Raw genomic sequence first — 26,936 nt, forward strand, 5'->3', positions numbered from 1 at the left:
AAGACAAGCTAATCAATATTTGGTCTCTCTGATGATGCACAGGTGAGTCACTTAATGGAATAGTTTGACAACTTCACTTTCTTACCGACAGGTTTTATTGGGGGGTTATGTTCGGGACTATTTCTTAGCAGGGAGGTAATGGAGAGTCCAGGAAGTCAGTTATTTTTCTACCATTCGGACAGACCCAGGGTAGCTTTCCTCCATCTTTCCAGTCTTTATGCTAAGCTAAGCCAACTGGCTGCTGGCGGTAAAGCATCATATTGAACTGACAGACCCGAGAGTCTTATCAATTTTGTCATTTAACTCTTGACAAGAAAGTTTATTTCCCAAAATGTGGAACAATTTATTTAATTTGCTGAGTTTTGCAGGTTAGAACAGGGTGACATTAAGGATATTAAGAACATTAGCCTATTTATGTGTATTTAATAAAAAGTAGTTGTAAGTAACACACACAGCTCTGTTCATTTCAATAGAAGCACCTCCAATATTTGTAAAGTAACCAGGGTTACTGATACCCACCCTTACCATTACATACAATATGACTCTAAATATAGGTCTGAGAGCCTGGCATGTCTGTCTACATTAAATGGAAGACAGGAGCCGGTGCAGTCTCAGCTGATTGCATTGACACCCATAGAGGCAAAGGTATGCCCACCATGACTCTCTGCTAAGCTATTTCTGTCCCTCTGCCTCCATGCCTAACTGGCCTCTTCTCTCTCCATTGCCACGCCAAGAATACTCCTCTAATTGGGTTGGCTCCCGATCACATGCGCTCTCATCCCATTCCTTCCCTCCCTCCTCGTCTCTGTCTCTACCACCAGGGAACCGGGCAGGGAGTGCCAATACATATGCCGAATTCACACTTCCTGTACTGTTCTTACACCCCACTGACTATGCTAAATAGCAACAGAGAGCTGGGGGTGCTATGAGTCCTTGTACCAGTTTTCATAGGCGCCTCCTCCTCTTCCCCCTCTTTTTGGAGTTTGTTTATGCAACACGCTGATATAGAAAGCCATGACTGATAGCAACAACTGCACAGCTTAAGGAAGACTGAATCAGAGTTTTATTTCGGGGGACTATTGAATTTTATGTATTGGGCCTTGCTGCAATCAGACATATCTGGAATAAGACACTCAGGACCTACCTTGCGTGAAGTCTATTCTGCCCCACTGAGACTGTGAAATAATTTAAATGCCCAAAACACTTTATTGTTATGATTGTGATCATGTGAGGGCAAACATGTTGATTAGAATATGATAGCAAATAATGTATTTTAATTTCTCACCTTCTCTCATTGAGTCCCAATGACCGAAATACATTTTATTTTATGTCCATTCTGCTCATTTACACATATACAAGTCCTCCAAGTCAAACACCAAAATACCACAGAACCAAAACACTGATAATATATCATATAGTGCAGAACCACAGTATGACAATAGTCACCTCAACACCGTATTTTAATGTGTATCATATTCTTCCTTCTGAATAATAACTTATAGTAATACAGTGTAATCTTTGTACTCATGGTGACACTGAGTCTATTTTGAAAATTAACATACAACTCAATTTCTTTTCAAATTAAGTTCAGTATTAGGACACAGAGCAGAGCAGGAGGGTGTGTTTGTGCCTGCTGCCTCACTCTGTGGTGGAAGTTCGTGCCACTGTGCAAACCCTGCCCAGTTAGCCCCACAACCCAATGTGAAATGTGACACAACCCTGGGTTCTCCTTTAAGGCATGCCTTTTCTGTCTATGTGCATTACATTGTGTGTGTGAACACTTTCTGTGTGTGTAGGGTGTGTGTGTGTGTGTGTGTGTGTGTGTGTGTGTGTGTGTGTGTGTGTGTGTGTGTGTGTGTGTGTGGGTGCCTATGGGTGGGGGTCAGGCCTCCATTTTTACCAGGACGTCTGCAGCAGCTGTCCACTGACATGCCAGAGGGAGTGTCACAGTGGTGATACAGGGGTTCAGAAGAGAACTGAGGCGTTTGATCAAGGAAGGTTTACTCTAACCGTCTCCGGCCTGTCGAGGACCTGCAGCCCCACCATGGCGGATCAGTACCAGTACAACACCAACGAGGAGAAGATTGTAAAGGACAGCCACACCAAGGAGATCGATCTAATTAACAGAGACCCCAAGCAGATCAATGAGGACGTGGTGAAGGTTTGTGCAGCTTGGAAACAGTACCCTGTCACAGAAAGGATTGGGAATGTTACCCCTGTCTTGGCATGTGTGGAAGCATGTAAAGAAAAAAAAAAAGAATAAAGTGGCTTACAGTAACAAAGACAAGAGAACAGGTTATTATACTGTCTGTAAAATCCCTAAATAGACCAAGAGCTATTCCTGTTGCCTGAGCAGAACATGAAGTTTATTTTGGGAATTGAGTGTGAAACTGATACACTGGAGTTGACTGCTGTTTATCCTGTGATTGTTGCCATGTTATTACCACAAAATATTTTTTGTAAGGACCGGGCCAGATATACTTTGAGATTATATTTTGTTTTACTGGAAGGTGTTTGTGTAAACATGGTCAATGAATATAATAAATCACGAGTTATGAGTAGAGCATATGTTTAGTGCCTGCATGGCTCAGTTTGCAATGATTTACATGTCTGCTCATGTCTGTTCAGACAACAAGAAGTTGATAAAGATGATGCATCTTTAAACTGAACGGTTTGTTAACCTTACTTGCAATAGTCTGGTCAAGGAGCTACAGTAAGTGATGAATTAGCACTTATATTTCTAATCCATAACATTTCCGGTCCTTAATTTAAAGTGGATCAGTAAAATCTATTGAAAGAGTGTCTCTTATTAGTCAGGGAATCTTATCTTCTGTGTAATCAGATTTATCAACTTTGGAACACACTGTCATCTATTGTTTCTAAAGGACACCCGTTGTTCCTTTCCTGAATCCTGAATTTGACTCTAGCAATCCCTAAAATAGGCCTTGCAGAGAAAATATAAAACAGAGCATGTCCAGCCATTCATTCAGTGGATGATCTCAGGCTGCTATCTCTGTGGGAAGTGGACAGCGGACTTGTTACTTCCCATACTGATCCTTTGTAGTGGTCTGGAAGAAAAGGTTTTAGATGTGTGTGGTGCGTTTGCCTGCCACGATTACAGACAAGTTAATTAACATTTTATAGCTGAGTTGTATCTCAGAATAAGACACGGCCAAAATACCAGGTGGTACATACTGAAAACAAATTGGACCATCGTACAGTTGCTCTCATGCATTTTACATGAGGGGAACTTCAGTTACAAAAAAATGTGTTGGAATAGAGCTTTTAGACGGATTTGGTTTGAGCATTAAAAGCCACTCCACAACTTTTCCTGTCTGCCACTACATTGAAGGTTTTTGTTTGTTTTTTTCTTCTATGAAGTAGAAAAAAATTGGTTTCTCTGCATAATTTTGACCCAAACACTCTACAGCTTTCATAATTATAATCTTCACACTCAACATGTGCATATTACCTTAAACCCACAGAGGTCTGGTAAGGGAGATGGATAAAAGCAAAGCAGGCTCAGGGATGTGTATTAATGAAAGCCTCTTTTATATTTCTTATTAGGTGGAGTTTGAGGATGTCATTGCAGAGCCTGATGGTACACACAGCCTGGATGGTGTGTGGAAGCTCAGCTACACCACCTTCACGGTGTCCAAGTACTGGTGCTACCGCATCTTGTCTGCTGTCTTCGGGATCCCTGTAGCTCTCCTTTGGGGCTTCCTGTTTGCATGTATCTCCTTCTGCCACATCTGGGCTGTGGTTCCCTGCATCAAGAGCTGTCTGATTGAGTCGCAGTGCATCAGCCGCATCTACTCTCTCTGCATTCAGACCTTCTGCGATCCCTTCTTTGAAGCCCTGGGCAAGATCTTCAGCAGTGTGCGCGTTGCACTGCGCAAAGAAGTCTAAGTACTCACACAATAGTGTTTATAGTATGATCGGAAGAAGTGCGGTACCTTTTTATACACCAGAAGATCAGTCCTGGCCTCTCGCTTACTCCCTGATACTCCTCCTCCCTCCCTCCCTCCCTCACATGCTGCTCCCCACCCTCAAGTTCCCTGCTCTGAGTCCTGACATACCCACTGTGCCTTTTGCCACCAGAAGCTCTGTGACAGCTGCAGCAGGCAGTGTGGTTCTGTGACAGCTCTGGCACTCCTGGAGGGCTCAGTGCTCCTCACTGGGGGGAGAAGAGGGCCGCTTGCCATGAGAAGGATCTGTCTGCCTTCATTTATTAAGCAAAGACAGAAGCTACTCATTCACAACAAATGAAACAAACTCCCCGCCACTGCTGCACCTGCGGACAGTGCTGCATGTATGCATTACATTTGGCCATTCTTAAAAGTTATAGTGATGCTGTATGTTGCTGTGCCTGCCATTGTATAACTTTACACTGACTGAATTGAATTTGAGAAATATATATGTAACATTATTAGAAAAACTCTAACCAAAAGATAGGAATTGAAAATGTTTTCTCTACATAATTATTTTGTCCGATTTCTTCATAGTTTGTAAAAAGGTATTCTGATATCTTTCCCGTCTTAATTTGTGATGACTCTACAGTGACTAACAAACTGTTTGGAGACTTGCAGATGTATGAAATATGTTTGGAACCAACCATGCAGAAAATCTACTTCCTTTTATCAAACCATGATGAGTGGAATATTAAACTTGCTTATTTGCGTAATTCAGTCAAGTATGTGTAAACAAGTATGGACATAACTACCGATGCAGTAAAGTAAAAACCTGTAATGTTCCATAGCATTATTTTGATTAGAAAAGAAGATATATGTATAAAAGTATAATTTGCTTTGCTGCTATTGTGCAAACGGGCTGAAACTTTACAATTAATGATCGTATCCTTATAATAGAAGTATATGTGTATTGTTTCAAATCATTCTGAGAGGCTTAAAGAAATACATTTTTAAGATTCACCAAACATCCTAACCATGTATTAGTGATATTTTTGATAACTTCAGTCACTACAGGTTTCTGTTAATATGCTTCTCTTCTGTGTCTGAGATTCAATATTGATGTTTCTTTGTTCATAACCTCAGTGTGTTTCTTCTTGTCGATTCTTTGCAGTCCTGTATTGTGCTAGACAACGCATACATTTTATATGAGCATAAACAACACACTGTGATAAAGAATTATTCTGATTAATGGACTGTATAACCCAGTGTAATTAATGAGCAAGAGTAATTTATTAGACAAAACTGTAGAGAGACATTAAGTATGTAGAATACATAAATATGTTTGGTGTAACCAAAATACAACAAATTCTCCACAAATACAGATCTCATGAATTTATTTATGCATTTATTTATATATTTGCCTTCTGCAAATGATTTATTGAACTTGTATAATTACAGACATACTGTACACATAAACTGCCCTCCAAACTTATGGGCATCTTTGAGGATGGAACAATTACTTAGAATCTTTCATCATATAATTCATTTCAAAGGGGTTTGATGCGGTCTGTTAAGTCTTAATTGCATTGTTCACATTATTAAGGCTACAGGGGAAGTATACTCCTCCTAAATATAACAGAAAAATAAAACAATGTAGTATACAGTGGCAGTGCAGTTATATTACTGAAAAAGTGTAATTTGGCACTTCATTAATGAATCCTGTTATCCACACAATAATAAAATCAAAGCAGTTGTATCATGCAGTTGAATATTCCTGCAATAACTAATATGTATAAAGCTTGTATTGAGAGTGATCTGTAATGATCTGTAGTTTGTGATGTTGTGCTTTGTTACGTTATATTGTCAGTACAGTTCAAGGTGGGAGAGAGATGTCAAAATGAGCTGAATAATAGAGTTGAAAGCTGAATCAATACCTGTCTTACAGTGTCTCAACTTAAACTGAACATTATAGACTTCACATGGTTAGTATTCATTGTAGAGATATTGGGTTGGCAGCTTTTTTTTTTTATTCAGGCCACTCCTCATTATAGGCAATGATAATTGATGTGCTGTAATTAAAATAACACATTCTAGAGTGCTCAAATACTTGACACATTTACATTGAATATAAATACAACTGACTAAACAACAGCCTTAGACTTAGCTTTGCAACAATGAATGCAAGTGTACCTTTGTTGTCTCTTCCTGCAGAATAATGCACCATGTCACTCAGCAATTGTTGCCTCAAGACACCTCCACAAACATGAGTCACTTTAGTTCACCCCAGTGGTCAGCACAGTCCCCACATCTCAACAAAATAATGCATTTTGGGACTGAGGTGAACAGGATGTTAAAAGTTTCGATGTGCTGCCAAAAATTTGAAGGAATTCAAGGTCGTTATTGATTCAGCACGGACAAACATCCCTCCAGAATACCAAGCCGAGGATTTTTTTCAGCCATTTCAGGACACAAAGGGAGCTCTAATGAGTATTAGCTAGGTGTAAATAATAAAGTCAGTGCATATTCGCTGCTTTCTTTCTTTATTTCTTTTTTAAACTTTTTAAAAACCTTTACCAGTGACAGCCATGACATCTCACATCTAACAATATCTCAAGTAACAGTTTACATGTATGCAACCCACTGCAAATGTAACAAAGTGAACAACATCGAACACAATATATATAACAGGTGAGCAATTTCATCATAACACAGACAAACAAGATCCATAAGCTTTGCTGGTGACAACAACTGAATCTATAATATGGTTGCTTACAAAAATCACTGATTCAAATATTCTCTTCTTCTTCCTATACTTTCTCTGCACTGCAAATATGTAAATATATATTCTGTACATCAAAAACAAAAGGATTCAGGTGATTGCTCAGCTTGGTCCATGATTATCTCGTAAGCTTTTATGAACAAAATAATATTCTTTAAATTTTTTCTGTTTCACAATTCCATTTACATGTTACACGCTGAAGTACTGTAAATAAAAGATTAAGACTTTTGTTGTTTGTCCCTTACAATCTTGAACAGCAAGCCTCAGGGTGAGAGGTACCAGAAGGAGCTGAACTGATATTTTATGGCCGACAGCGTGTGATGAAAGGCATGGTGGGCAGCTTGAGAAAGGGAAGGGAGGGCGGGTGCTTATGTGGTGGAAGTCTGTGTGATGCTCCTCTGACTGCTAGTGCTCTTAATGGCAAAGGTTGAGGAGTTGCTCTTGTGACTAGAGTCAAAGTCACGCTCACAGCGGCACTGGGATGACTTGAGGTAGCGAGTAGAACAGCAGAGAAAGTTCTGCCTAAGATCCTGGAACAGATGCCCGGCGAAGCACATGTAGATCCAGGGGTTACAGCAGCTGTTGAGGCTGGCCAGCAGCATGGAGATGATGAAGGGCATGGCTACAGGAGATGAGACAGAGAGTTAGTGTGCTGTGACAACAAAAAATGAACCAGCAGTTTTTTTTTTCCGCTGTGAAAGTCAAGGTGATAGTGGCAGGCTGAAAGTTTATTTGGTTGTACACTTGGTGATGTTGGATGATCAGTCGGTCCATCACTTTGGTCAGACTGCGATATCTCAAATTATCTAATAGTCTGAATTGACATGAATTATGGCACATATATCCCCAGTGGATGAATCTTAAAAAATTTGGCAGTCATCTTCCACCGTTTTGTGGTTTTGAGTGAATTTTCTCGATAAATAATGAATAGATTACCTTAAATCCACCCTTTAGATGAATTGTTACCACTTTGGTAATTCTCTACTTTTAATCAAGCAGAATATTGGGTCAACATTTTGAATTGTCCAATACTTTAGTTTATGACCAAAACAAATGCATTGCAAGCATGTTAGAGTGATAACGTTAGCTCAGCGTGCGAGCAGTTAGTACAACCTCACAGAGCAGCTAGCATTGCTGTACACTCATATAGTTTTGTTTCCTTTCACAAATTTGCTATTTACTGCCAATGCTCAAGTTCAATTAGAAGTTTTAACCGTACAGTTACAACTGTATGATTGAATATATAGCCGGAGGGATTCTCAGTACTTTAAATCAGAGATCCCTGAGGAAGGAGAGAGTTTCATAATACTTGCAGCTTAAAAATGAGAAATAACACAAAAGAATTAAAATGATGACCCGTTCAAACACCAAGTAAATTCCTGGAAAAACACAATGGACAGCGAGGCAGAAATGTTCCTCACACAACGTTGTGGTGAGATACATCACGAAAAGTAACCTGCAGTGGCACGTTGGATGACATTTATGCTACGTCGGCTCCACCATCCAACTGACATTTGGCAAATGAGTTTCTGATTCATGTAATTGGCTCGTATCCCATATTTAACCTCTTTTTACTGATTGCTAATCTTTCTCTCAGCCTGCCTGTGCTCCCGCTATTCTCATGTTGTCTCTAATGACAGTCCCTGAGCTCAAACGAAAATTGTTCAGCGCAAATGATCTCTGGAAGGGCACGAAAGTCACACACAAGATTAATAACAATTGATCATCAGCCACTAAGGGTTTGATTTATGAGACTAAAACATGAGTTTAACTGAGTGTAGATCATTTAATTACCCTTCTTTGTCCAAGGTTTTATAATCTTCTTTTAATTAAGTGCTGCAATGTAATCTTTCTGATGTACAAACGAAAATGAGAAAAATTTGTAATAAATACTGAAACTACAATACAAAAATGCAAGAAAGTGTTAATTTACCAGCTGATACGACACAACTGTACAACAAACTTTACAATCCCTGTGTCAGCTTCTTCTAATATAGACTATAATGCTGCTGCCGTAGATGAAGGAATACACTGGAGACAATGCAGAAATACCAACTGGTGGTTATCAAGCATTCTTATCAGGGTGGATGAGAACAGAGCCTGGATCTAATTTGAATAATGGGGCGAACTATCATAAAAGAGTCTTTAGTGAATTAGCTCACAGTGTCTCTCACAAGAGAATGATAAATCACACAGTGAATGAAAAGGCAGAGCAATCATCCCCTGGGTGGTACATCTGTCTCATTGTCAGAGCTTACACTGGGCAGCCCAAAAGACTCTTCTGTGATCCATTAATGAGAACTCTTAATACTGATTCTGGTTCCCTGAAGGAAACAAGCATTAGCAGTAATCTACTTTTAACTTTTTACATTAAGTGATATTTAAGTTAAATTGCTAAAGTGTTCTTTTATGACATCAATTTGTTTTCCCCACTGCTTTTAAAGTGACTATATAGGAACTGACCTTTATAGAAAAAAAAAAAATTAACACTTGGAGAGGGAACACTGGGCTTTGTGTCCATCAAGCACTTAATGCAAATCAATAGCACACAGAGTGTGAGTCAGCGTCCGAGGGCACCAGACTCAGCAGGGGAAGATGTTTGTGCTTACAGATTTTTTGGGAGCTTGTGTGAGTGTCTGAGTCAGGGTTTAACCTTAAGGTGTTTTTGTCCTCTACATAATGAAATCTGTCTGTTAACTGTGAAATCACAGTGATGTCACTCTCACAAAGCTTAGAGGAATCGGACAATTTACCGTCTCCTGACATTTCCAAAAATTGTATTGATAAGCGTAATGGGGTGCTAAAACTGGTAAACTTCCTATCTGCGAAAGGTCCTGGCTCCTTCACAGTAATTCCAACTTGGAAATTGTATTAAATCTAAATATCTCAGTCGTTTTGGTGGAATTTTTAGGGATAATGCAATTTGGCTCTTTTTTCATGCATCTAAAAAATTACACTGGTTGGCTTGAACATTTCTAAGGGACATACAACAAAAGAGTGTGTGTGTGTGTGTGTGTGTGTGTGTGTGTGTGTGTGTGTGTGTGTGTGTGTGTGTGTGTGTGCTACACCACTGGTCCAAATTTAACTAAATTAATTGTTCATCATTTTGGGAAATATGCTTATTCGCTTTCATGATGAGAATTAGTTGATGAGATTGAAAGCACATCTTTAGAACAAATATGACGCTTCAGCCAGCCATCGGTTAGTTTAACTTGGCATATTTCATTTCTTTAATCTGTACAAAACTGTTTGTGTAACAGTGATAATTTGCCATTTTATGTGGGGGCTTTGTGCTGGACTGTTTCTTAGTCAGGCAACTAGCTTCTTATCTAACTCTTGACAAGCGAGCGAATAAGCATATTTTCCCAAAATGTCAAACTATGAACTTGGACAAATTGTGCATCTGGTTGTTTATTCTCTCAAGGGATTTCTGAATCATCAGCAGAAGAGATGATTACTTTATCAACGGGCCAGGGTGTAGAAAGTGTGGGAGTCTGCATATAGATTCAGACAAAGAAACTGCTGCTTGTAAATCTTGTTTCTGTTAAGAGTGGCCTTTTAAAGACAGACAGCAACCTATAAGTAGTAAATCTCCATTTATGTTGAAGAGTCAGTTTGATTGATGGTGAAAATGGAACAAATAGATGTCTTTATTAGGTGAAGCTCAGAGGAAACTGTGTTAATCGTTTATTGCACCGCAGAAAAATGTCCACCAGTGAAAATAATCAATTTCCATGCCTGTTCTGGAGAAATTCCATGTTAAAATAATAAAGGTGGTTATATGGAGGGCTCTCTGTTCTGTTTCTAGCCTCACTTAGCTGTGAGTATGGCTCTAATGGACACTTTATCTATACACACACACAGGTGATATTCCGGCCTATCTTTTGTACACAAACATTGGCACGTGTCACTGCCAGTTCTGGTCTTTCTGAGTGCTGTTCATGTGGAGGAAAGCCATCAGACATCAGCTTCCTCCCTGCACTGATCAAGGCTCTGCAACAGAAAATGAATGAATTTCTTTCTTTTCCATTTCCAAAGGCAGGAGCACATTTGCTGCTCTGTTCTGGCTACTGTAACTTTATCTTCATGAAATGTACAGTAGCGTCAGAGACAATACTGCCATTTCATCGGTGCAATATGCTTCCTCTGTGTTGGAGAGCTGGATGACAGCTAGGTGTATTGAGCAACAGTTAAGCTCCAAGTGAAGATAGCCGGCGTAAACAATGCAACTTGAGGAGGATGACAGCGATATACAACCAGTCAGCTGGAACCTTTTACACAAACACACAAGAGCAAAACAAAACAAAAAAAGAACCGAGGCCTGAAACACCAACATCTGTTCTCTCATCAAGAAACTGATATCACTGTCTTATAGTTATAATGGATGGAAACTGATAGGAAAACAAGTTTTGCATTGTTTTGGGGGTAATTGTTTCTTTTCATTCACATATTGAATAGGGATATATTATTCTGCAGTCTTCTACCCTTCTATCTCCCTTTACCTTTCACTTTTTTCAGTACAACAAATGTCCCTAAACCAAATAAACAAATTACAGCCCTGTTAAATCTTTACTTTTCACAAAAGCTATTACTTAAATTTTTTATTTAGCGCTACATAACTGTAACGAAACAATGAAAGGAGCCTCTGGGCAAATAGGCTACATTGTGAAGTTTAATTGGCTCATTAAATCTTTCTAATCTTTTTCAGTCTGTTGTTATATGGGTGTGGCCATGGCCTAACGGATCGATAAATATAGGGACCACATACAGTAGATGGCTGCTTATTGGCCTATTGTGGTTAAATGTCAACGACGCACTTCAACGTGCCCCACAGGCACAAATACAAGCTGCTTGGCGCGTGGTGGCGCACACTAATTTGATTAATGATTAACCGTCAGTCGGTCTCTGCCGCGTGAGCTGGGTCAGAGGAAACTTGGAAAAATTTTGTATGTAGTTCTTTCACTTTGAAGGCTTTATCACTATTTTTCTTACCACGGGGCAGGTTCATTATTGTATATATTCTAAGAATATATAAGAAAACAAAATATAGGACTATTTTTTCCTAATGTAAACAAACATCAGAAAGATCCGAATAGACTAGTTATCTACTGTAACACCTGTCATTCAGTGGGAAAATGACAGCATGTTCCAATAATGTGTTTCACACTAATAATGTGGACTGTATTTGAACAGTTTACTGCAGGGGTAGTTTTCTGTTAAAATCGCAGCACCCAAATGTCACATATGTATGCAAGTCCAGACATTTGTCCTTTCAGCAGACACATGAAATAGTAAAATAAAAATCTAAATTTTTTGTTTTTGTTCCATCCTAGTGTCAAACCTGCACTGTGTTCACTCCGCACCGCACCCTCACTGGATACTAAACATGAGTAAGCCATAAAACTCCAGTGCCCAACCCACTTTAAAGGGGAAAACAGAATAAACACATCTCAAAATTGCGTTTTTGTTGCCTCTTTTTGTTCCATTTGGGAAAGCAAGCGCCGGCATCCTCGTGCGTAAAGAGCACTGATGCGCACAGCAAGAAGGACTCTCCATCCATTTCCTCTGGTCAATATTGTCCGGAGAATATGCGAAAGGAGGCAAAAGATGGGTAGTCTGTTAAGTGTTTCAAAATGCTTCAGAGGCGTAATGACATTTTGAGTAAATCAACAATTACGCAAAACTGGCGCGCACTCTGTATACTATTAAACTTTATTAAACCTACCTTCACGGGGCGCTGCTGGATCCCACGCAGACCACATCTGAACAGAGAAAAAGGGGGTCCAGCAGACGATATAAGCTAGGACGATCACAAAAGTCATTTTCACTGTGGTTATCTTTGCCTTGGAGATGAGCTTGACGCTGCTCACGCGGGCCAGCGTGTTGCCTTTGGAGGTTTTGGGCGTCAGGCTTATGCACTGCTCCCGCCTGGTTTTCAGTTTAAAGTTTTGCCATATTTTGAAGCTTATGAGCCCATAGCAGATGCTCAGAATTGCCACCGGGATGATATATATAGTGAGGCTGATCCATGTGATGTAAGCTTTGGCTCCCCAAGGCTTCACGAAGTCGCCCCAGCAGTCATACACTCCTGATCCGGCCGAGCCAACCTCTCTCAGGGAAAAAATGAACATCTGCGGGACACTGAAGAGCAGGCTCAGGACCCAGGAAAATATGACATAGAAACGGTCTTTTCTCCTGTGTAAAGAACGAAGAGGCTGACAGATTGCCAAACACCTGTCGACAGACATCAAAACTAACATGTAAGTGGAGGCGAACATCCCAACGACCTGTAGGTATTTCACCAACCTGCACAAAATGTCCGGTCCATAGAACCGAAATGTAATGTCCCAGATAAGTTGAGGAAGAACTTGAAATATCGCCACAACTAGATCAGCGATGCTCAGGTGCTTCATGAAGTAATACATGCGGGACTGGCTGTGCTTGGTGGTGTGGATGGCCAGCAGGACGCACAGGTTCCCCGCCAGCGCCAGAAACAGCACCAGGGCGAGCACAGTCACCTCCACCTTCGCCACCTCTTCATTCCGCTTCAAAGGGTTCGTCTGATTCAACAAACCGGTCCCGTTAACGAGACTTGAGTTTCGCCAGGATTCGTTAAATTGCCAAAAGTCACTTTCATTTGAAATACTTTCCATTGCCGCAGTCTTGTCCTCTGCAGATGCGTCAGGGTTGTGCAGTCATGCAATGGCTGAAGGAGTCACCTGAAGGGGTCTTAAATGGCAAAGTCTTCCTTGCGTCCTCACAGGTGACAAGACGAAGCGTGAGGCTCAAAACATATTTCTGAAGTGATCAACAAGGATTGGTTGAACCTCAATCACCCATACTTTCTGGAGAAAAAAAAAAAAAAAAAAAAACTCAAACCGCTTGAGAGGAGAGAATCTTTCCACTTATCTAAATAATATGAAACATGTGACAAATTGTGGACGCCAAGAGAAAGGTAATCTAAGGGTACAGAAATTACAATGTGGACAGCAAAAGTAGGGTCTAAAATACGTGATCAGTAAACCTCACTCCTAATAGGTAATTCTCCAAAATCATACTCTGAGTAAATCCAAAGAAATGCCTTATGGAAATATAGAAAATATATACATATATAAATATATATGAACTTTAGAAATTAAAATTTAAATCTGTAAATTAAAATATTACTAGAAAAAAATGCAGCAGGAATGGAAAGCTCCATCCTCATCTCTGGCAAGAGTCGGAATGACCAGCACTACAGCACATAAGCCCTTGTTATATCTGTCCCCGGTTCAGTAAAACCAGTAAACAGTCGTACCCATCACTACCACAAGGTGGAGATGTGAGTCATTCATCAGTACCCTCCCTGTCCTGCTCTGCAGCTGTGGAGCTGTTCGGGGGAATGAAGATCTCTGACTCAGGGTTTCATTTTATTTTAACCAAGAAGGTTTTTGTTGTCAGATACTGTGTGACTTGATGTGGAACTACAAAGCTGTCCATACTGTGTTGATGATGGCTGCGCAGTGAAGCATGAGAAAGCATCCATGCCATTATAAGATGTTTTCAGACAAAAATTGGTCCTTAGGCTTAAACTTTAGTTTAGGGATTGTAAACAGCTCTTTTATTAAACAAATAACAACAAAAAAAGTCTGTTTTTCCTGCTCGGCATTCCACAGCATCAGAAAAATATCAGATTAACTAGTTATCTAGTTTAAGACCTGTCATTCAGTGTTCTAATAACATGGTTCAGGTTTCTGTGGTGAGACGACAGGGACTGTATTTGAATTGTGTATTGCAGGAATAGTTTTCTATTTAAATCAATCAAAGGTTAGACGCAAGAATTATTGTTAAAATGCTTGTGAAAGACACTTTAATCACATGGAATTAAAACCCAAAAGGAATTAAAACCCTCTTAGCAGATAAGACGTAATATCAAACAGTTATCTTATAAACCACAATTTAAAAGTGAATGGACTCGGTTTTGTGACATCTTTACTCAATGGCAGGACCCTAACCCACGTAAACGTTTTGAGGCACAGGATTTTTCAGTAGAGGCACTAAGGTCTGAGAAAGCTCTGCACACATGTTCCTAGAAAGTCACACTAGGTGCTGTCAACATGTGTTTTTTATTGTTCGTATCAAAAGGCCTGTTAGACTGGATTCATGACTCGGCTGCTTTGTACGCTTTGGGGGGACCCTGTTGATGTACTGATGATCCAAGCAAACCTTTCAAGATGACAGGAATAACATAATTTATGTTTTTAGTTGATTTTGTTTTAATGGTTTTAATTTATTATAAAAGACAACAAGTGACAATGATAACCTGTTCCCCTCAAACACAAACACAATTATTACTTTATTGATGATAGTGAAGTACATCAGTCAAGAATTTTATCATGAAAATCAAGAAAAAGCACAATGCAGAAATGTCTTGAATTAATTAAACTGGATGGATGAGCAAGCTTGTAACAGGCACATTTGTATTAATCTCCACCTAAATTATGTTTTAGTACCTTGTAGTACAGAAATAATATAAACCACAAATGTTGTGAAGCCAAATACTGTAGTTGACCACTAGTAAGTTAACACTGACTCCCTTTTTAAAACACGTTTTTTTTAAATGTAAGAAAATGCTGGATTACATGATTTATGAAACACACTTACACCAAAGCTAACAGAGATAGAAGTACTGAAAAGCGGGATTTGTATGCCACTGTGTAGCTCTTTAAATTTCCGAGCCTCTGGTTCTATCAATGCCAGAGAGATGTTCCCTCTTTTTGTGGTTATGGGTTTTGGAAAATGGCACATCCACAGGAATTTCAAAGCAGTAACTTGAAGACTGAAGATGATTTAGCACGGACTGGAAATTGAAAGGACAAAGAAAAAGAAGAATGATGGTACATTAAATCTAATGATGTGACTTGTGAGTTTGGAATGAAAATATTTAATAACCTCACTAAATAAATTTGGTGAGCCACTTGAAATGAGCCAGCATGTGAGTAATGAAACTGGATAAAGTCTGAAAACAACAACAAAATAACAAGTGCAATTGCCCCAATGTAACAAAGTCAGCGCTGAGAATTGGAAAGTTTGGTTCGGCTAGCATTGCCACAGCTCAGCAGAAAGTAATTAGTGGAGTGAAGTCGTATATGTGGAATATATATACGTGTGTGTGTGTGTGTGTGTGTGTGTGTGTGTGTGTGTGTGTGTGTGTGTGTGTGTGTGTGTTTTCCATAGATTGAAGATCAGTCTGTTGATACTCAACTTCCTGTGACAATAAAGCTTTTTAGCAATTTTCCCTCTAAGTGTTTTAGACTTAGGTTATAGGGTTGGGGAAAATAAAAAACAATCTGTGTGTTCCATTTCAGGGGCTGCATCTTCCAAAGTCTGCTTTTCTAGACTGTGTCATAACGTGTTGGCAAAGTCTGTCCCATTTGAAAGATTCCTCCAAGCACAGCCTGAAGTCTGAATTTGGAGCATACAACCTATGTTTGCTTCTCAGCCCTACCGCAGGTATCCCACAATCCACAGTGTGCTGCTAAATTGTTTAATGGAGTATTCAGGTGTTGTTCATCAACTCATGAAGTCCAGAAATATCAGCTGACCACATCACATTTGCCAGGTATTCAAGCTCAGGTGGTCAGTCACCGGTAGACACACACTGTAACAAACTGCACTGTAAAAAAGCCACTCCAAGATGTGGATAATGGACATCAGACATTAGCTATTGTTGACAGCCTGGGTATGTTCGAAATCAGGGTCCTTACAGAAAAATATATAGGTATTTATGATCAATGTGGTGGACAATTTATCAATTATCTATCATGTGTTTAAGTTGAACGGCATCATTTGTACTGTAAAAGTCATCCTAATCTGTCTAAACGTCTGATTTCAGGAGTTGATGAGGAATGCCTGAACGCCCAGTTTTGAGGATAACCTCTGTCAGGACCGTATCCTTCTAAAGATCCAGCTTCTGAAACTAGACACAGGTATAGAGTTGGATTAGGGTGTGGTTTATAGATTTAATAACGGAAAAAAGTTTTATAGTGTTGCAGATGGATGTAACTGCATGTGAGGCATTGTGAATTCAGGTGAACAGGTAAACAGTGTGAGGTCTGGCTTGATATTTCTGCTGATGGATTTAAAGGATAGAAAGCTGTGACAGTTGAAGCCAAGAAGACTTGAATGCTGAAGCAGCATAAGACATAAGAGGAGCATAAAGGAGAGCTTCTTCTTGCCATGAAGAGAGCAAATTAAGATGACAAGGCTGAGAGATGTCCATGGTTCCTTGTGGTGAGCATAAACTATCATGGAAATAGAGTGAAAGTAAGACAGATTGCAGATGGAAAAAATGATGCTCCAGGATTTCCTGATATTAATGACGCTGCCGGCGAAAATCTTCAAAACGTATTGAAAGGGATTCATATAATGTCAGACCCAGCTCAGAGTGATGAAGGAGAAGATGGTAAATTGAATCTGCACACATGTAGTGTTATAATTCAGAATGACTCCAGTGAACATGAAAAAGACAATATGGGGACATATGTCACTATAAAAAGATAGATACTATGTTGCTATTTCTGTGCTTTTATATTGTAATATTATACTCTATATCAGAGTATCTTTAATTTCTATTATACATGTATGTACTTCATAGTATTGTATTATTACTGTATAGTATAGTGTGTGTGTGTGTGTGTGTGTGTGTGTGTGTGTGTGTGTGTGTGTGTGTGTGTGTGTGCATATTGTGTGTATTATTATGTACTGTTTACTGTACTGATTATGCATACATATGTACTCTAGCTATATATAGAATTCACACATCATTGCAGCTGGAGTTGCACTACTCGACTCCTTTTGCACAAATATTTGCATAATTCACTTCATGATGGTATTTTAATGCTTCTTAATCTTTCTAATTTCTTAATTTCTTAGTTCTCTTTTTATATTTTATTTATTTCATTAAAATAGTTCTTTATCTGTTTTTAAGCTCAGTCAATCTCTGTGATGCTGTAACATGAGAATTTCCCCTCAGGGATAAATAAAGTCTTATCTTATCGTAAAATACAAAAGACATGACTGGCAACACGACTGGCAGCTAATACCTACACCGCAAGTTTTTTTTTGTTAAGTTATTGTGTGTTGACAGATGTTTTCTGTTTGTCCAGTCATACAGCTGATATGGCACTGGGACAGCTTCTGTAAAAACTATATAAAGGGTTAAATTAACTAATGGCTGTGGATATTAAAGTAACAACTGGCAAAGTGCTTGTTTTAAACACTGATAACTTTGCTTGCTTTGCTGGTGATCACATCCAGTATTACTGAAATAAATATTTTCCCTTACTTCTCCAGCCATGGAAACCTGTGCAGCAACTCTATCCCATTCTCCACTGGGTTGGTCCCAGTTGCTCAGCAGTTCTCTGTGCCATTCCCACAGATATTGGGCTTTGAGTTGACAGATCTAATTAGAGACAAGGTTCAGGCCCAAGCCTCTGATGAAGTAAAATACAAAGGATAATACACTCTAATACTTCTGGCTCCTGCTGCTTATGTAATCACTCAGTACATGAGGTTCTCAGCCTACCATTTTCCTCTGGGTGAACGCGTGACATGAGGTGCATGTACAAAAAAAAAAGAAGAAAAAAAGAAAGACCAGCACACAGTAGGGTGCAGAGGGATGCTGTCACTCTTGGCTCAGTGGGTGCATGATATCTTCTACATGCTAATATCACTTAGAGCCCTATGGTGATCCATTAGCTCCATAGAGGAGAAGGTGTTAGTTATTTCTGAGATTATAGCCACATGTTTCAGAGGTGTGTAAGATTGAGTGTAAACAAGTGAAGTTAAGTCATACATCACACCAGCTCGACACATATCTCACTCAAGCTTGGAGTTGCAAGAGTGGTAATTTGCAAATGTGTTAGACAATATTGCATGCAGGGTCTTTCAAGTGGGCCCCACTTCTGAGAGAATGTCCTACTTCATTACAGGAGCTTCCTGAGTTTCTGCCTTAGGCTTTCTTTAAAGTCAGGATCTAAGACATCTGCTTCCAAAACAATAACAGGATAAGGCCTCCTGTCGTGCATCTGGAAAAATTGCTTATATTTGGGTTTGGCCACTCTGAAGGGCATTTACAGGAAGTGGCAGTGGATCTTGAATGGACGCAAAGCAAACAACTCAACAATACCCCTTACCTAATGCCAGTTTTATGGGACAGAACACATGCTGTTTGAGGTGGTGCAACCCATAAATATAATTTGGTCTGTTTTCTCAAAAGAAAAAAAAAAGATAATTTAATAAATGGGTGGCTATAGATGACTCATGCCACAAACGGGATTGGATACTTGGTAGAACACAGCGATTAGAAATGTGTTACTGTGAATCACTTTTCATTATAAGCTAACATCATTGAGTTTTCCACATTCACAATGCCTTATAAAAGCAGGGACATTGTACTTAATGACCAATAAATTGTATTCCTCCTTTTGTGGCGTTTATTTGTGTGATAAATCAAGGCTATCCTCATTATGAAGAACACTTTGTTCATTATACTCTCCTTTTCATCATATCAACACATCATGCTGTGCTGCTGCTGTGGGAGAGCAACACAAGTGTGTTGTAAAATTGACATCTAATGTATATTAATGAGTAACTTGATAAATCAACTAATTGTAGAGATGTAAATACCACTGAGATGAGTTGTCTAAAGTCTAAAGCAACCTAGCCATTTTTGGCCAAGTTAGCAGCATGGCTCTAGGGATGGCAATGAAGGTCTGTCTGTCTGTGTGTTGGTCCACCACTTTGGTCCAGATTGAAATATCTCAACTACAACTGGATGGGTTGGGACACAATTTTGTAAAAAACATTTCCAAACAATGTTTCCTACTGACTTTTGTGATCACAAAAGTCAGTAGGAAACATTGTTTGGAAATGACAATTTCTTTAGCACCACCAGTTTTTGCCATTTAGTGTAATGTTCTGACAACTATTGGATGGGTTACCACTTTGGAGATACTCTGATTTTTCATATAGCCATAGAGCCATCATCAGGATAACATGTTAATTAGTCAGTTAATTAGACTAAATACTTGCAAAACTAATGGCACTCCCATCAGCTTTAGCTTCACTAACTGAATCTTAACACTCTACATTAACATGTCCTTAACACAGAGCCACTATGGCTAGTGTACATACAGCTAAATTAAGGACTCAAAAATGTGTTGCATGCAGTGAGACAAAAATATTAAAAAAGTCTTAGTCTTAGTAAATACGATTTTAAGAATCCTATTCCATTGTCCAGATTATATGAATTTATATTCACCAGAAATACTACTGTCTCTTCTACTACTGTAAAGTTGTTTGATTATTCTGCCTCTGTTTTTGCATGATTTGGTGAAGCATTAAATTGCATTGGATATTCAAATTACGTGATCATTTACCCCACCCTTAGAGTGTTTATATCAACGTTATGGTACATTTTATACTTTTCCCCCTAAGTAATTGGTAAGCATAGGTCCAATATCAATCCAGTACTGCAAATAAGGATCATGAAAGACACAATTAATAGAACACAACCATTTCCTTTGTGACTTTGAAACAAATGGAAATTCAAGGAGAACAGAGAAAAAAGGATATTTGATATTGGCTAATAGGCAGCGCCGCGGTTTGTTTGTATACTTGAAAGTGTATAAGCACCCAGCCAAGGACATCACTGTTAGGGCGGTGGACTCATCGACAATATATTAGAGCCTCAATGTGACATTGTTAAGAGCCTCTATTGGGTATATGGAGCAGAGTATGAGTCATGCTTCTCAAACATTCTGACCTGACACATACACCTGTCATGCCACCAGAACACAAGCATGCCTCACAAATCATGTCCTTGCTCATAACTCAGTGTACCGTGATGCTTTTGAGATAAAGCAAAGACAGCTTTTACTGCATGTATACTGTGTGCTGAAAGCAGCAAGCATGCACTAAGCAAACAAAATAAATACCGGACACAGATGTGAAACTGCTCCTGATAGATCTTACTGCATAAGATTAAGTTGAAACAGATACATAGAAAAAGTATTTAATTAAAATAAAGTACAATGTCCTCCCCTCTGACTATGCTATCATGAAACTGTTGCTGTAATCATAAGACACATTGTAGTAGATATAATGGAGGAGAAATCATTGGCTTTAAGGAACCTACCTAGTCCATCTAAGCACATTAAGAAAATCTTTCATTTTGTATCATAGTGTTTCATGGTTTGTCATGTGATTTATAAGGAAAAGGTGGATGAAGAGGAGAAAAAGATTTATTTTGCACAACTGGAACACATTCCACAAAGGGAAGAGGTAACACTAAATCTTGAATTTTGAAAGTTTTGTCTGGGGCAGAAAAATTGATGATTCATTATACAATATACGAAAGGGTCAGAAAAAAAAAGAAGCTTATTTTGCTCTACGGGTCTAACACAGGTTCTGTTTATACTCAATTTGTGGTGAATCTTTTAAAAATGAGGCCTTTGCAATATTTGTGTGCAACCAAGATAGGGATTTAAATTCACAAAAATACCCCTGCGGTATATTGATAATGGCTAAAGTAATGACTTTGGTTCTATGATAAGGATGTGAATATATGATTCAAACGCTAGGTACTTTTTTTTGTGTGTGCAGGACTTAAATAAACGGGTTTGATATTATCTGTGTTTGCTCCATTAAAAAGCCTTAGAAATTGACTGCTGTGATGTGTTTGAAAACTGAACAAGGTGTGGCTTGTGTGAGCTTGGATTGAAGTAAGTGTTGCTTTTAAAGTTATCATACTACCTCAGACACAGAATGATAAGGGATACTTGCGTACTGGACTTTAAATTTGATCAAGACAAGCAGACTTGGCACAGAGCTGTGCGTGAGGGAGGATAATCAGAGCTCTTTGAAATACTGGTAGGTCCCCTTTCTCGGATCATTACCTCCAAATATACCAGTTAGCTGCTGGCCATTGGACTGTTTGTCATCCTGCTTACGTGTGTGTGTGTGTGTGTGTGTGTGTGTGTGTGTGTGTTTGTGTGTGTGTGTGTGTGTGTGTGCTTGCGTTGCTGTGTGAGGTTAGCTCTGGGATTTTTTAATCTATGGTGCCATAACATACACCTGAAAAACTACATTCATAGCTCTAATATCTGTCCAGCAGTACGCCTGTGGCTCTCTTTCAAATATAATTCATGTCAGATTAATTCTGCCACCAGCCACTAAGTCACAGTGATTTCAAAAACCACTTAGAAAGCTGCCATCAGTAAACCCGGCGTGCTCATGTCTGGAGAATGTGCCTGTGCATTTTAAAGTCTTTTAAGTGAAGTGTACACCTTCCTGCTCTTACAAAAAAAACATTTTTAATACAGTTTGAACAACACTATCAATGTAGAAATACAGTGGTGAACGTATATCAAAGCAGCAAAGCAAGCAAATCAATATCCTGATGAAATAAATGCAAATAGTTAGTTATACCATAAAACCACATTGCCCTGTGGGAAATCTTTAACTTGTTATAACTTGACAGGGTCAGCTGAGGTTTGTGGTCTGTATTAGCCCTTGTGGTCATATCAGTACGACCTTTTTGAGTTATAATAATGTTTTTCCGATGTTTAAAGGTTATATATATAATATGTTTAACATAAATATAGGCTAAGGCATCCATTTGTTTTGGTCTGAGAGTCTGGTGCTCTATAGCACTACAGCTAGTGGTTCTGAATGTATTATAACACCCTTTATATGCTTGCAATTCCTCTACAGTGTAATTCTTCTCAATTTACAGTGTAATTTTAGTGTGTGAAATATTTGAATAAATACCTCATAGTTAAAAATACTTCTCTTAACTCTCTTTAGGTTTCCAGACTGTTACTTCCATACTTCCTAACTTCATACATTTCCCCCTTTCACCTACATGTATGTATTGGTACGAACCATCTGGGAAGTTGTTATTGGAAACTTTAGGAATAGGGCAGGAACCTTAAAATACTTGGCAGGTGTCTGAATGAACCATCTGTCTAAAATCATCTATCATGGGCAAAGTTCCACCAATCAGATCACTGAGTCATATAACATAAGTCTTACTGAAATCTGTCAGAAATCTGTTGAGAAAAGCCAGTGCCGTTCTTCACTCTTCTTTCAATGAAGAAATACTCTCGATTAATGACATAACGGATGCTAGCAGCATCTATGTACGCTAACCTCTATGGCACCAATGTTCTCGCTCCATCACACCTAGTGCCCACCCCCGTAACTACTCGGTAGTTACGGGGGTGGAGCTATTGGAGCTATTAGTAAAAGTACTAATACCCCTCTTTGAAAATAATCCAATACAAGTAGAGTGAAGGGTATGACCTGCCCCCTCCTGCTGAAAAAAATCCTAGAGGAAACAGTCAATCCAATTTAGAAGATCTGTGTTATTTTCTATAATGTATATATACTATTGCTACATTGCTACAGTTTATTTAATAAAGAAAAAGTATTTCTTATCAGGTTACTCAATTAATCAATGGAATAAGTGGTATAATATTCAATTACTTAATTAATCAATAGCTGCAGCCCTACAAATGGCCCCTTTAAGTTTAAACACAGTAATTTAAACCATTGTTGATATGAAAAATTACTTTAGTGCAGCTTTAACTATACATTTTCCAAATTTAAATCTGACAGCAGGCTTTGTGTATAGGAGAGAAACAATCACCAAACTGTTTCAATACACCAGACAAGAGACCAGAAGGTTTATAGTACATATGTATTGTATACTGTATTCAAAGAGGTAGTGTAAAGCGTATTCACTGCAAAACTCCTCAAATCTAGCAGACTATTGATTTGAGACTTATCAGGAAATAAGAGGGTTTTACTTGTTAGATTTATGTTGATGGTTATGTAACTGTCCTACAAAGAGTTTGTTACTGCACCAACTATTCATACAGGTTTCCAACTTCATGCTCCAACAGTAGTCTGAGGAATAATGAAGTTATTGTTAGACAGTGGGTGACAATCATGAAAGTGAACTTCTGCTCATGATCTTACCCAACACCAAAGAGTATGGAATCAGTGATTAATAATCTTATTTAGTTGAAACAAAACATAATCCTCTTAGCAAGTGAAATCTAGCTTCTTAGTCAGTCCTCTATCACCCCATTAAGGAGGATACTGAGGATTATGCTCAGTCTGCATTAGTGTCAAGTTTTCCATTTAGTCCAAGTAGCCAAGGGTCCACTGTGCCTGTGGTGAATTTCCCATAATTTCTCCTTCATTATGTTCTAATGCATATGAGAAAATACAAAGCACAAATGGGCTCAAACAAATTACAAATCAAATTTTAGTGGAATAGTGAGTCGCCTCATGTGGCTTAAAAGGCTGATTGGTTGTTGTTTGGAATAATAATGTGCATGCTATGCTCGACAACACGGCCTTCTATAGGGAAACACCGAATGTGTCTCAAGTTGTTGGTGTCTCGATGCCATACCATAATCTGGAGGAAAGTCTTTTTTGGGATGTATACCTCTGATGAGGGTGAGGGAAACTCAAGACACTATAACTGATAACTGACTCTGTGAAGATTTCTCTTTGTCTCTCCTCCCTCTCACAGAGCCAGACATAAAAATGACATAAAATGGTGATATAAAATGTATAGAAACTGCCATTTTCATTTTCAAGTAATGCGTAGTAATGGAAATATTTTCAGAATATTGTGCTTTGTTGTAGTACATTAAAGTGGCCCTCCTATGAGATGACAATAACAGCAGTGGCCCCAAAACCAATTTGAGTTTGATACCCCTGATCTAAAGTAACCATTTTACTGTCACTGTCAGGATGAATGAAAAACTATCACTCACGATATGTTGGTCCAACATAATCCCTTTAATATTATACATAGATTAAAGGTACATTTTTCTGAGTGAGAAGGATGGTGGTGAAGTTGCAGAATGTATTTTGATATTGAGTTTTTTTAATAGGCTCTGCAGAGTTTGAACTATTTGTTATCCCTGTACATATATACATATACATGTACAGAGATCTACAGGCATTTTAAATATATATATATATATATATATATATTTAAAATGTTTCCAGCTGAATTGTTTTTAAACAAGAATCCTGTAAAGCCTTTGTATGGGCCAGCTTTATGATATCGTGTTAAAAGAGTGAGTCTAAAGATGTATGTCCCAGACAAAAAGTCATCATCCTCACCAGCAGATGATCTGTTTATAAGACAGGAGCAACATAATCTTGTAATGCAGTGTAAAGCTAGTCAGTGCTAGTGTTACAAAGTAAGTATGATAAGGGAAAATGTAAGGTCAGACTTGTATTTCATTTCAACATAACACTGCAGCATCTTAGCTTTTGTACTTTGACATTACTTTCGACATTAAATGTATTCTAGGCTACATTTAGGTATGCAGTCCATGTCCAATTTGAGGATGTGTCCGAGCCACCAGAGCCGTCAATGTTTAATTTCCAAAACCACATTGAGACAATTTGTTTAGTAATTTGTCTCATAGTCTCCAGAGACATCCTTCATGAAAAGCATTAACATTTTTTCATGTCAGTCGCCGACATTCTGACAATTTCAAGACTGTAAGACTAACCAATCCAACCTCAATCTATTTGGCCAACATAATATCGTCCCAGATAACAAATTTGACTTGCTGGAGTGAAACATTTTCAAATCCAAGCAGGACAGAGCAGCTTACGTTAGCCTAAACTTTGTTCAAGTTAGCCAGACGTGCTAACGTTTGCAGCTCATATAGGAGCAGATGAACACACTGTTCATCCAGAGATTATAAAGATTTTGTTTTTTTAGTTTTGAGAAGGGGGAAATAAAGAAACCCATCCATCTTACGACAGAACAGTGACCAGACGTCAGTTTGTGGGATTGTCCCAGTTTCAAGCCAGCTGTCCTGAGTATCTGTAAAACACTAAAATATCAAAACATTCACTACCAAACTAGTCACAGTTGCTAAGTTATGTCTGGACAATCACTGTTACAGAAAATGTTTCACTTGATGGGCTTCTTTCATCAGTCTTACTTAAGTCCTAGCTACTCTGTAGGATTTCCATCTAGTAACCAAGCACAGCTTTAGTTGTATCTGCATCTAAACACTCAACACTTTCCTCAGTGGAGCGTTTCAGTGCAACATTCTATGCTGAACTCAGTTTTTATCTGTGCTAAGTACAGTTTGACTGTCAGAAAAGTTTGCAGACATTTGTATCAAGTTTGGACCTTGCATTTAGTAGTGATTGATGCCACTACAAGGACACAATTAAGTAAGTTCATTATTTTCCCACACAGAATTATTATGTGCAACCTGTGTTCAAATCTTTTATAATCAGTAACACAAAGAAGAAACTATAGGGAGCAGATACAGGACTCTTAAAGCTACTTAAGCCAATCGTCCTTCACATCCTCTTCTGTGCTTTTACCTTGACGTTTACTTTGCTTTGTAGACTTGTCAAGCATGAAAGAAAGTGTGAAAGCTCTTGGCATAATTGACCCGTGTTACTGTCAGTGGGATTTATTACTGTTAAATTAGCATTTAACCTTTTCTTTTGTTCTGTATAATCGAATCCCGTATGTGTCAGCATGAGGAAGAGGAAAAGACAAGACAGTGAAAATATCAAATATGCACTACTTGATAAAAAAAAAATTTACTCAAATATTCCTGCAAATGCAGTTCAAGTTAAGTTAAATTGTTTAATTAAGGTTCATAATTATTCTATAAATCTTTCTTTAACACCTGCAAGAAACAGCCTAACAGGCTAGTTTATATTGGTTTGAATATATAACTTAGCTTGAACTTAACCATACATAGGCCAAATGGCTGAATGCCCCCGCCACGACAAGATATGAGGGACATTTCACTCCACCTCTACCAATCCCTGCAGGATAATTTCCTTTTAAATGATGTCGACCAGCGTGAACTTTCCAGGTGATTTCTTGTGTTGTATTGAGTGTTTTCTTTAACAACTTACTTGTTAAAGAATAGTCTGCTTACACTTTCAATTATCTTAAAGGTTTCCATGCATGCAGGAAAGTCACTGCAGCAAATATGGTTAATATTGAAGCAGCAAGAGTAAAAACTGTAGTTATAAAGAGGACAGGACAGAGGAAACTGAATCACCAGGAGCAGGACGGCTGTTTTACTCCAAAAGAAAATCACTGTATGAACCTGGACTGTGTGTGTGTGTGTGTGTGTGTGTGTGTGTGACCTTTTGGATGTGTAGAAAAACACAGAACAGTTATTAAC

The 26,936-nt window shown here is 38.6% G+C and overlaps 2 protein-coding genes across 2 annotated transcripts; one reads left to right on the forward strand and one right to left on the reverse strand.

The window, feature by feature from the left end:
• The first annotated feature begins 1,915 nt into the window (after positions 1-1,915).
• Positions 1,916-5,674, forward strand: cav3 (caveolin 3). Its single transcript, XM_051415212.1, has 2 exons — positions 1,916-2,161; positions 3,568-5,674. The coding sequence occupies exons 1-2, from the start codon at positions 2,045-2,047 to the stop codon at positions 3,907-3,909; spliced, it is 459 nt and encodes a 152-aa protein (XP_051271172.1). The 5' UTR covers positions 1,916-2,044; the 3' UTR covers positions 3,910-5,674.
• A 705-nt stretch (positions 5,675-6,379) lies between these two features.
• Positions 6,380-13,898, reverse strand: oxtra (oxytocin receptor a). Its single transcript, XM_051415205.1, has 2 exons — positions 12,416-13,898; positions 6,380-7,312 (listed from the first exon to the last, which is right to left on the reverse strand). Exons 1-2 carry the CDS (start codon positions 13,341-13,343, stop codon positions 7,059-7,061), a joined length of 1,182 nt encoding a protein of 393 aa, XP_051271165.1. The 5' UTR covers positions 13,344-13,898; the 3' UTR covers positions 6,380-7,058.
• Between the last annotated feature and the right edge of the window lie 13,038 nt (positions 13,899-26,936).

The sequence above is a fragment of the Dicentrarchus labrax genome, unplaced genomic scaffold (assembly GCF_905237075.1).
Source record: "Dicentrarchus labrax unplaced genomic scaffold, dlabrax2021, whole genome shotgun sequence".
Taxonomy (NCBI): Eukaryota; Metazoa; Chordata; class Actinopteri; family Moronidae; genus Dicentrarchus; species Dicentrarchus labrax.